The 12,757-nt window shown below is 30.9% G+C and overlaps 1 protein-coding gene and 1 long non-coding RNA gene across 2 annotated transcripts; one reads left to right on the top strand and one right to left on the bottom strand.

Annotated features, from left to right (window-relative positions):
* The first annotated feature begins 3,582 nt into the window (after window positions 1-3,582).
* Window positions 3,583-4,399, top strand: LOC105125474 (uncharacterized). The gene is made up of 2 exons (XR_842247.1): window positions 3,583-3,766; window positions 3,942-4,399. It is a non-coding gene; the product is annotated as an uncharacterized LOC105125474 (long non-coding RNA).
* Window positions 4,400-5,233: 834 nt separating this feature from the next.
* Window positions 5,234-7,123, bottom strand: LOC105125475 (cytochrome P450 94C1-like). Its single transcript, XM_011025937.1, has one exon. The coding sequence runs from the start codon at window positions 6,955-6,957 to the stop codon at window positions 5,458-5,460; it is 1,500 nt and encodes a 499-aa protein (XP_011024239.1). The 5' UTR covers window positions 6,958-7,123; the 3' UTR covers window positions 5,234-5,457.
* Between the last annotated feature and the right edge of the window lie 5,634 nt (window positions 7,124-12,757).

The raw sequence follows: 12,757 nt of genomic DNA, 5'->3' as shown, positions 1-12,757 counted from the left end.
TCAAAAACTCTTCTTTATTTTTCTTAAAAAATTTATCTTGATTTTATTTTTTAAAATCTTAAAACAAGATTGCTTTTGAATATACTCATATATTTGGTAATATGATTGCAGTTGTTTTTTAAAATATTTTTTATTCAAAAAATATGTTAATAATATTTTTTTATTTTTTAAAATTATTTTTAACATCATCCTATCAAAATAATTTAAAAATATAAAAATATATTAATTCAAAATAAAAAAACAAAAAAAAATTAATTTTTTTTTTAAATACTTTTGAAAAGCCCTCCACACTAAATTTTCGCGAGCAAAGCCTTTTGTTCGCGCCGTCTATTTCCATACCAAACACGGGCTCGGATTAATTGAGACGGGTAAAGCTCCGGGCGCTGGTTAGGAAGCATTAAAAAAGAGTTAATTACTGCTCATTAACTTAGGAGATATATATATATATATATATTGAAATAAAATGCGTTTTTGTAATATATAGTGTTCTTTTTTAGAGCATAATAAAATATTTTAAATAATTTTTGGGTGCATAGTTAATTTTTCCTTTCTTGAAAAATACAATAAATTAAAAGTCTAATATCAAAATAAATTCTTATAAGAGTTTGATATAAGATAAGTACTAAAAAAATATAGTTGCAAAACCTCATCCGATGTTAATTTGACATAAAATTCAAATCTTATTTTTTTAAAAAAAATAAACAATATTGTTTTGACAATAAAAAATCAATAAATTATTTTAGATTAATCAAGAATCATCTTAGATTTTTGACCAAATCAACTACTTTTTTTTTATGTTTTTTTCAATATGAACCAATACATACCCTAAGTTAAGTAAGTTTCAGGTATTCAGGTTGATCTGCCCAGCAAAGCTGCGGGTTTTATAACAGTGTTGAAAACTACATGGGATCTTGAGCTGCACGTTATAAGTTCTAATTATAACCCGATCTTCAACCGCGCATTAGTTAATTACTTTAATTAATGAAGAAGGTGGCGTCCTCCATGATAGATGCATGCATCCCTCGATCGAGGAGTTGACCCTGTGAAGCCAGTAGTACTCTGGGGAGGGGAACGAAAACACTGCTGTTAAGTGTTAACTAACATGATAGATTGCAAGAATGGTCAAAATTTCACGCGAAGTGATTATTATTCTATGAATCATGACTCCATGGAAAAGGAAAAGAAGGAATTAATAACGGATAAGAACATGATGGGTGTGTCTGTATATACATGGCCTCATGTGTTAGTCTTTTTTATTTTTTTATTTTTTTTGAAAAAAACATCTAAAAAAACCCATTGCAAGGTTGTCATACCAGGTGAAGCTATCGCGCTTGCATCACACTGCAATAAATATACGACACCTTAAAAGGGATCGTTAAGAATATAGTTGCCTGATGATAAACTTAAATGCTATTAAATCCATCTTCGCCGGAGAGGTCTCCTCATGATCTGATAGGCATCATTTTTAAAAAAACACTAGTCGTTGGTCAATTGGTAATTAGATTTAGATGAGATGAATGGATTAACCCATAATATGATTGAAACCTAGAAATGACATTATTTCATATTTACTCGAATTGAATTGAAATGTTAAATCCATGATTATAAAATCTTGTCCCGGCAAGTTTAATAATCTTGATAAACTATTAACTCATGTTAGCTAGAGTATTATAGAACTAATTCAATTTAAAATTTAAAATTATTAAATAAGATTTTATTATATAATTTATACTATTTTTTAATATATTTCCTTCTATAAAAGTTTTTTAAACTTAAAACTTATACAAATTTACACTACTTCATACTTAATTTTTATTAAATAAATAAGAATGGTGATATTTAAATTTATAATTATTTGATTATTAAAACTCTAATATCATGTAATGAATCAATTCAATTTAAAAATTTAAAATTTCAACTTAAAATTAAATAAAATATTAAAATATAATTTATAATATAAAAAGTGGTTACGTAGCCTCAAGCACCGAAGCAGTATCATGTGCTGGCTAGCAACTTTAGTCAAACAATGCATATAATTATTGTTGAACCACCTCCGTTTCCTTTTCCTTCTTTATGTTTTCTATATTTACCTTCGATCCCTGTACTATTACGTATGCAACTCCCTAATATTTCATGATTTGAGATTTGATTGCTAAGTAAAACTGTATGAAAAAAGATTAAATTTTATCTTTGCTCTTACTGTATGCTATGCTCATTCTTTCAATTCGAGAGTTTCCATGTGTTGATGCTGAACTCATTTTTCTCCTCCTCTCTCATTGGGCCTGCTATCATTAAACTCATTTTTCCAATCGGTACAGAGGCAGGATTATCCTCCTCTCTCATTGGGCCTGCTATCATGTATTTTAGTCACCAAATGGGCCTCCATCACACGAAATATTTCAGTGCTGGATTTGCCCCCTTCTGGAGGCTCCAGCAAAGGTAGAGAGAGTTTTTTTTTTTAAAAAAATTATTTTAATATATTTTTAAATAAATAAATATTTTAAAAAATAAAATATTGAAACCAACAAGTAAAGTGAATTCGTTCATCCCTTGTGGTCCTGTTATCCTACATGTACAAAAACATATGTGTCAGCTTATGACCACCGTATATAATGCTGTCTGCTGTATACAGTGGGAAACCTTATTGCTTATTTTCATTCATTCGAGAGGATGTCTTGAGAATTCCTGTAAAAGCCGGCCCGGTTTGAGTGACCCGCTCACTTGGCATCTAACTTGAACCAGGCCATTGAGAATTTTTTTAATTAATTTTTATAAATAAAAGAAATGAACATAAAAAATAAGATGAATAAAACGAGGTTTTTATTACAAGAATCTAGAAAGCAAAACCTTTTACATTTTCTAGTTTCAAGAGGATCAAAAAATTAGAAATACACCTCTTATATATATTTTTATTTTTTTATTTTCAATATATAAGCTTGCGTGTGCACAAATATATTTTAATTTTCTATTTCCTTAAAAATCTTTCTAAGAAAAGCAGAAAAAATCTCACAGACGACACAATGCACCAATCTTTTCTTTTGATTCTAGACCATGTATAATATACTTGTGGATAACTTCTATCTACTTTTTCAATACGTACATCTCTCATTTAATTTTTTTTTTTTGCCACGTATTATTTTGGTGGCACATTTAAGTTATGGAGATTAGAGGTGGCCAAGACAGACAGCTTGTCCACACTTCTCAGCTTTTCGGTGTCAGAAATAAATTTCGAGCCCAATAATGCAGCAGAAGGAGCGAATTGCACTTACACTTGCAGGTCGATGCCTGGCAACTGGATGTGGGCTCCGCTCTCTAAAACTCACCATTACATTGCAACTACCAATTCTTCCAGCTAGCTAGCTCGTACTAAACTCCAGACTGCCATAAATGTTTTATCCCACGTGCAAAATATGGGTCTAGATGCTTCTCCGGTGAACAAAAAGAAAAGGCAAAGTTATTAAACAATGTCGTTTTGGTATTTTTTTTAAAGTTGAAACAGTGTCATTTCCAATTAAAAAATAAGTTGATGTAGATTTTGATTTGGTCAATCAAATTACGAGTTAACCCAGCAAGCTGAGAGAGTCTGGCTAGATTATTTTTCACCCTATTTAATTTAAAACTCTACTCAGTGTATTCATCGTTCTTTCTATTTTTAACCAAAGCATTAATTGTGCATGTCAACAGGTTTTCGGGATAGATTCTTTTAAAGCATTTCTCCATTTGTCCAAGGCAAGGCCAGGCAGAGGACTGTAAACACATGATTTGGGTTTGTTATTTGTGTAGCATTTTTGCATTTATAACCAAGAAGACTTTTCTACTGTCATCTCAAGGAGATCTTGGTTAGCATGATTTTGTCTCTTCATTCGCGGTGACTTTTACAAGAGATTTGCTCACATTTTCCCCAAATAATATGTTGTTTAAGCTAATCTTTGGAAGTTCAGCTGGGAATCTGGCTTCTTTCTAGTCAGGTATGTTCTTGTTCACCTCTGGTAAGAGATCAAACTCTATTACTCCTTTCATTTTTATTCCTGATTATTATTAGTCGAATGTTCCTTCACTGTCACAAGAGATGGATAAGGCTTTGAATGGTATCAGACCGAGGCTAAGGTGCTCCTGGCTGCTACCCTACAATTGAAAAATGGAGTACGTGATAAGATCCCGAGATTTGCTGCCGTATAGCTTTTGATCTAGTAAAAACAAATGGATATTACACGCGAGTTATGCTTATCTTACCGAGTATCTTTACTTATTTCACTCATTATATTGATTGCTAGATTTATGAGATTTAATAATAAAACACTAATGATTGTTATTCTATCTATAAATATAATTATATGTACTTCAATGTTAATTTGGGTTCAGATGAATATGAAGCTCTACCTGTAGAGCTAATTAGGTACCAATTTGCCTGAACAATTAAGATGGTGGTAGTGTTATTGATTAAAAATACTTAATTTATGGGATTAATGTTTCATTAAATTTATATGTGTTTATTGCAGTGATCTATATGTAATTAACTTAATTACCCTCCTAGATTAGCTACCTAGATTTGATTTAATTTTCCAATAATTTATTTGCCTTCTTCAAAAAGAGAAACTAGATACACACTAGCTGGTGGGTTAGCCAGGGCCAGGTATATTGTTGCTGAATTAGTACTTACCCAGTTGACATATATTAGCCTAATTGATGGAGGGATTGATTTTAAGAGTTGAAGGTTCCTGGCTTGATGATGGAGTTGAGCTTGTGGGTGGTGGGTCAAAAAAAAAAAGAAGAAGAAGAAGAAAAAAGAAGAGAAAATTATAAGAAATTGTCGATGGTTTGATTTTCTTTTAGAAGATAAACTATTTGATGTTTTCTGGGTTAAAATTTGGTTAAATGAATTGTTCTATTAGTTTGGATGCAAGGAAAAAAATAAAAGAAAATTTATTAGATTATGAACTGTTATTTGTGGGTCAAATTAAAATAATTAGGGGTGTAAGTGTATATTGAATATTCAGAGCCATTTCTCCTTTTTTTTTTTTTTTACTTGATGATAGTTATTTTTTATGATAACATGATTGATTGATTACCATGAAATGGCATCCAACCATATTCATCTTTATTTTATCTATTTTTTTTTAAAAATCGAAATATCAATGTTCAGATGCTTTTTTGTTGTATTACTTATGATATAGATTCATTACGGAATATTTGCCTGTTCTAAATAGAGGTCAATAATTCTAGGTAATTTTACAGGTTAAATGGTCGCTGTCATTCTTCTTCACTCCACCTCCATACCTGCACGGACATGCCATTTTAACACATCCATATGTGACTCTGGACCTCTTACTTGCACATGCCTCTCAATGTCCCCATGTCTGAGCCACGCACTGTGGCATAGAATGGCACCCATGAATCATACCATACATTGATATTATAATAATAATAATAATAATAATAATAATAAAACATACAATATCATTCTGCATTGACCCTTTCTCTAATTTCTGCCTGAAGCCCACCACTGAGCATTGCAGTTAGGCCGGAATTGAACCGGGGTGAAACCTCCGGTGGTACAATTTTAATGTCAAACCTACGCACTACAGAAAGAGCTACAATTTTCATCTCCACAAGTGACATTTCCTTCCCCAAGCAAACTCTAATCCCTGCCTGAAAAACTGGGCACTTGAATGGACTAATTGGGCAAAACGTTCCATTTTCAAGCCACCTTTCTGGCCTAAATTCCAAACAATCTATGCCCCAAATCCTTTCCATTCGACCCATTGCGTAAGGATGGTAAGTGACCCTAGTCCCCCTCCTAACAGGAGTCCCATCAGGCAGAACATCATCTTCCATGGCAAATTTTGAGTCAAATTGCACTGGCGGGTATAATCTCAGGCTTTCATTAACAACCGCGTGGAGATAATGCATTTCTCTTATTTGTTCATAGCTTGCAGATTCTTGATTTGATGCCATGACTCGGTTTGACTCCTCTCTAATCTTGGACACAACATTTGGGTGGCTTGCTAGAAGCCAGAAGAATGTAGTCAAGGCTGAGGCCATTGTGTCACGGCCTGCCAAAATAAAGCTTATCACGATGTCTCTCAAGTATCGATCATCAGTAATGCAAGCCATGAATCTTGATAGAAGATCTTGATTTGTAGAGAAACCCAACTTCCTTTTCTGCATGATGACCTCATCAGCAAGAATGTTGACAACCTCAATAGCTTCCTTGAGATTCTTCTCTGTGCCTATGTTGAAATACCTTTTGATCTTCCAAACTAACGGCAATGTTGCCATAGCCCTCTCTGCTGACAACTTCGATGCAAGATCGAAGGACTCAGCGAAAACAGAAATCGGCAATGATGATTCAAGACAACCAGGGTCTAACCCGAAAGAAAATCTACAAATGTTATCGAACGAAAATCGCCTGAAAACATCTTGTAAATCTATTAGGTCACCATCTGTACTCTTAGCAGCTGATGTCAACAGAGGGAGAAGGCGGCACTTGATCTCAGTGTTGACAATCTCAAATGCATAGTTTCGAATCGAGACGCTTGCAAGCTCTAGACTAGCCATTTTTCTTTGAAACAGCCACAAATCTCCATCTACATTGAAAATACCTTTACCTAGAAAATCACCAAGGATCATAGAAAAGGGCCTGCCTTTTGGGTAGTTTTCAAATTTTGTTTTCAGGATGTACTCAACATTATCAGGATTTGCAGTGATTGTGTTACCAAGCACATGAATGTGAATCGTTTGTCTGGGAGAATTTTGGAGAAGGTGAGTGTACCAATCACAGATATTCTTGAACTCTCTTGACCATCCTGATAAGAGGTAATTAGTACAAATTTCACAGTTGCAGCACCGGAATTTTGATCTTAGAAGATACAGCAGCACAAAGGTTAGAAAGAAGGGGATGGTGAGAAAGAAAAAGGAATACCAAAAAGTAGTCTGCAAGGAATCTTTAGACTCCATTAATGCGGGAAGCTTAAATCTCTAGTGGAAAAGAAGAAAAGAAATAGAGCTAGGTTGGTAGACTATTGGATGCCCTTTAATTTATAGGACTATATATCCCAACTATTTGTAATTCATTACACCATTTTATCCTGTTCTTACAAATATTTATTAATTTGACAATATACCCCCAATTTTTATTTTTATTTTGGTCCCAGAAAATAACTTTGTCTTGGGAATTTCATGGAAATCACAGATAGCGATGGCTTAGAATTTGAAAGCAACTACACCATGATCTTTTCATCACTTGAACTTTTTCAAAATCATGAACCAATCACAGCCTTAAAAGAAGCAGGCATATTTTTTAAGATAGAAATTGCTTAGAATTTTTAAGATAGAAATTGCTTAGTTGTTCTTTGATTATTGTCAAGAAACTGGCTATATGTTATTGCTATGAATTGATGGTATCCATATTAATTTATCAGCAAATTGGATTAATTTATTTGATGAATTATGTGAATTTTATTATTGTTTTTTTAAACAGATTAGCTGAATATTCATGCATTTTCCATTCCCATTTTATTTAAAAGATGCCTTCATTTGATTCAAAGCTGATTTTTAAGATCTAAGATAAGATCTTGTGACTTACAACAAGTAGAGAGACGATCAAAAAGTAATTGATAATTAGCATGATAGGTGGATCACATTATCAATGATAGAGACTGAATTAGCCGTGGTTGCAGGGCTATTCTGATTATTATTTTTTTGTAAGTGGGCCATTTTAAAACTCATTACCATATATCTTTTTTATATCTTTTATATCTTTTTTATATCTTTCAAACCGGAATCCATCTTTAAATTTCTTGATATAAGAGATATGTAATATATAATATTCCATAATTTTCACATCACCATATATATATATATATATAACTTTTGTATTCGGTCATTAATAAAAAAACTAATATCACACCATTATGTAACGTGTTTCAATTTTTTTTTCTTTTTTTTTTTTTTTCAAAACAATAATCAAATATCATCTAATAGAATATTTTGGATATGTTTTTAGCTAAATTATTCTATTATTCCATGTTGGAAAGACAAAGCAAATTTATCCATGCTCTTTCCTTTTGAACATTTATATCCAAATATATCTCTCATCTCCATCACTTTTATAGATTCTAACATAATAAAAATACAATAAACAAAGACAATTTAATTTGTTTACTAATAAATCTAAATTTAATAAATTTAAAAATCTTAAAAATTAAAAGTCATCATTTTAAATCAACAGAGAAAAACACTATAGACTTAATATAGAGAAAGATCTCTACTCTTATAAGTTTAGTCTAGAAAAAAAATTTAACGCTATAAGCTTAACATAAAAAAATCCTCATGAGCTAAGCTTAAAAGAAAAGCATAGCTTTCATAGGCTTACTCTTGAAGAAGAACCCAACATCATGAGCTCAATTCAGAGAAAAAATCTAATCCTTTTAAACTCAAACTAAGAACTAAGAAAGATCTTGTTCCTTGTGGGCTTAGTTTTGAGAGAGAGCCTAATACTATATGCAAAGTCTTAAAAAAGAACTCAATATTTGAGTGTTTTTTATCTATTACAGGAGACCTTTTTATTAACTCAATATATTTTGTATCATAATTTTTCTACAATCTTAAGTGTATAAAAATCTTCTAAAAATTTACTATAAAAGTCCTTACTCTTTCATTACTTGGATTTTTTAGAACATTATCACTTTCCAACTATACAAATCTTCATGTTTTTTAGTATCCATCAAATCTTACAATCATGTGTCATAAACTTTTTCTTTATAGTAAAAAAATATAATAAAGAACTTCTATTCATACCATTATTCTTTTAATGTTATTAAACTCTATTAATCAAGCTATAATTTATAAATTTAGGACTTGACATAGATCTAGTTTTATATCAAATTGAATTAGAGTTAATTTGATCAAACCTGAATATTAAGTAGGCCAATCAATCCGCAACTAAATCAATCCAATAAAAATCTTAATCAAACTTGATTTTAACTATTTTTTTAAAAAAATTTAAGATGATATTTTTTTAATTAATCTAGATTGATCCGACCAATATATTATCCGATCCTTAAACATAGTCATGAGCCTAACATTGTTTTATAATTACGTCTTATTCACGCCATCATATGTCATACATAAAAATTAGATAATAGACTCCTTTCACATCAATAAAAGAAAATCATAAATTATTACAAAACAAATTCTTACAAATGTCTTGAAACTATTAAACACACTACCTGAATTTTGTTTTTTGTTGATAAGATATTTTGTCAGTATTGTGATATTGATTTTTTCGACAAAACTTTGACTAATGAGATCATGGGTTATTAAAAAAAAATTATCATTCATTAGTATTTTTATTTTTATTTATTAATTTTCTAGTGGGGTGAGATGTCTACAACTATTGCAAGTGTTATATGTTTTTGAATTGAAAAAACATGATTTGAATAATTTTTTATATTTTTATATAAGGATATTAACATTATTAAAAAAGTATTCATAAAATATAAATGTCATTCCTTTAACATTTAGAAATAAAAAATATTTTCAATTACATTTCCCAACAACCGTTACAGACCGCAATGATCATATTTTATAATGCAAGAAATTGCACATGTGAGATAGCACCGTCCACATTTGGAGTCTTCGAAGTTTGGAGCCACAGAAGTATATATATATATATAGCTCGAATGTAACGCCAGGGATGAAGATGAAAGTCGGTTGGCAAGATGTTTTGCTTACGTCATTGCAGGTGTACCGCTGCATAAAACAAACACTTAACAACCACGTGCATGTTTGTTCTGGCGTGTGGGGAAGTTTTGTAATTGCCATGGTTGTCTGGTCAGTTCGGATAACTAGGTTATTGGATTTGGATTGAGTGTAACTCACTTAATTGAATTATGAGTTAACTCACTAGATTAATTTCAAATTCAGCTCTAATTAAAATCTAATTTAAGCTATGTTAATTGTGTTGGATCCATCATCCGTGAGGTTTTTTTGTCCTCCTACCCTGAGGTTCGTGTAGTTTCGTCTCTGTGTTTCTTTTATCTAAAATGTTGCTTCCTCCTGTTTAATCATTTTTGCTCTTCTATCCGTTACCGTCAAAGACAGCTTAAGTTCCGTTCCACCTGCCTCTGAAAGCCGATATCACTTGTCTTCATTTGCCAGACTTGATGATGGGATGGACGGCGTTTCAATGTCCATTGACGGAAATTAAGGTTAAGCAGGGCTCTGCGATTAGGATAATAAAGAGCAGGGACGATGCACCTCTAGCTTGGTGATGTAATTAAGTTCATTTATTCTACTATGTTAATCATGGTCAAGAATTAATCACTAATTTATATTGTGCTTAGCATTGAGAAACCTATTTTCTGATAACCAATAAGTAATTTGTTCCAAAATAATTAGTATATATGGATTACTCTCACTCGTCTTTCAATGGGCATAAAAAGCTTTAAAATTATTAATAATATTAAAAAATTAAAAATAAATAATATTTGATGTGGTGTTTGATTCCATTAACTGGACAAGATAGTTTTTTTGATGGAGTTGTTGGGTTCATCTTTAGATAATATAAAAATTATTTTTTATCTTATAAAAGAATGTTTTAGTGGATAAATTTTTATATTATTAAAAAGTGTATTACAAGCTTGTCCAATACTCTATATAATAGTTAATTTAATTCATCTAGTTAATATAACGATAAAAATAATTATAATTATAATTTTAAAATCTAATATAAAGTCAAACCAAAGCAAGCTCTGGCCATGAGTTGGGTTTACCATTAACCCGGGTCAACGCAATGATAAAATAAATTATTATTATAGTTTTGAAACTTAATTCGGGGTCGATCTAGCTCACGAGCTGGTTGACTTTTGACTAAAATCAACATAAAAATAAAAATAATTATTATTATATTTATAAAACCCGACTCGAGGGATCAACTCGAGCCAAGCTTGGGTTATAGATAAGGTCGACCATTGATTTGAATCAATCTAAAAAAAAAAAAATTCTTATTATAATTTTAAAACTCAACTAAAAAATAAACCTAGAATCAAGCGTGGGTTGTTGGATGGGCTAGCTATTAACTCGAGTTAATGTAAGGTTAAAAATAATTATTACTATAATTTTTAAATCTTAATTTAAAAGTCAATCCGAAACTAAATCTAAGTTATGAGTTGACCATTAACTCAAATTAACACACCAATAAAAATAGTTTTTCAACTTGGATGATTGCATGCCAATCATTCATTAATGAACACATTCTTGTCGTGAACAATTTTTTTTGCCTGCAACCAAAAACTATGATATAGAAATTCAAGACATAGTTTGGGATTTATTATGTCAGAGGATCCGGGTTATGATGTTAATTTTTTGAGTTATCAAGATCACTTACTTAGATTAATATTATTGAGAAATAATTTTTTTAGAAAAAATAAATTAATTTCATTTAAATAAAAATCTTGAAACTTTTTTGAAGTTACCCTGCTATCGCCTGAGTTTGACTAAATAAAAACCCCAATTAAATTGAAGTTGTTATAATTATAAAATGTGAAGGATCATCCCACTTTTCTTAAATAAAAAAAGTTCTCCGTTAAGTGTGTGTGTATATATATAAATAAAGACAACAAGAATATTTATGATTTGTTGAAAAATTAAAATTAGAGAAAGATGGTGATTTGTTGACATCTTGGCTTCTGACCTTGTGTATCTTACCACTGCAGTTTTTTTTTTTACTTAATTCTTCACGTAAGATGGAACTCTTTCGACTTGTACGCCACTAGAAGAACCCTAGGTCCAAACAATGACCAGGTAAAGAGATTGGGTCATTAGGTTTGTTGGGTTTCCTAGTTAGTGGGCCAATAGTGAATTGTGGGGCAATTACTAATACTGTTAAATAAAAGTATTCTGTACTTTAAATTAATTTTTATAAAATCCAATTACATGGTATCTAGAAGTCTATATTTGTACGTATGGAAAAGTTATGTTTAAATTTATTTTTAGTATTATCCACTTTATTATTATATATTAAATTTGATGCTAAAAAAATAAAAAACACAGGAAAATTCAAAGTTTTATATCTTAGTTTTAGCTCCCACTAAAACACAGACCTTAATCACTATATTACTAAGTTAAATACAGGTTTAACCTTAGCAGCAAATAAATGCTCTACAAAATCTGAAGTATAACATCTTTTTATCGTACTGCTAGTACGAGAAATAGTGAAACTAATTACTGATGAATTGGTCTTACTTGGGCCAGTAAGGATGAGAGGGACCTCAATTGATGACTTGATAATTCTCTGCCACTAAATGTATATACTGTTCTTTAGATTTTAGAAGACTCCTTCAAAATTAGGAAGCGATAAGTCTGAACACACCTAGCCTTGAAAATTTCTGGGTTTACTGTATTATGCTCATGGCATTTTTCTCAACAAAAACCTATGAAGGAGTAAACAAAAAGGAGGATGCTTGGATTTTTTCCCCCGCCATGCATTAGGGAGAAATTTCCAGGCATTTGTTAGAAAGAGTACTCTTTTTTCTTGCAAAAACATGGACAAATCATAAAAAATATCCTTAAATCATCAGATGGAGAAATTAAGATTATGGCTTTGCGGCTCTTGTCGTAATTGTCGTCGTGCGTATTAAAACGAAAATAAATATTTATGCCGCCTTGAGAAATCACGTAAGAAAATGATTTGACAGCACATATATAGACGTCACTTAACAAAATTATTTATTTAATTAAATCATAATCTAGAGTT

This window comes from Populus euphratica, unplaced genomic scaffold (genome assembly GCF_000495115.2).
Source record: "Populus euphratica unplaced genomic scaffold, PopEup_1.0 scaffold22.1, whole genome shotgun sequence".
NCBI classification, from domain to species: Eukaryota; Viridiplantae; Streptophyta; class Magnoliopsida; order Malpighiales; family Salicaceae; genus Populus; species Populus euphratica.
Note: the sequence above shows the minus strand (reverse complement) of the source record. Positions and strands in the feature narration are given on the sequence as shown.

What these genes read in the sequence shown, in the direction of transcription:
- LOC105125475 (XM_011025937.1), bottom strand. Translation starts at nt 6,957, where the DNA reads ATGGAGTCTAAAGATTCCTTGCAGACTACTTTTTGGTATTCCTTTTTC.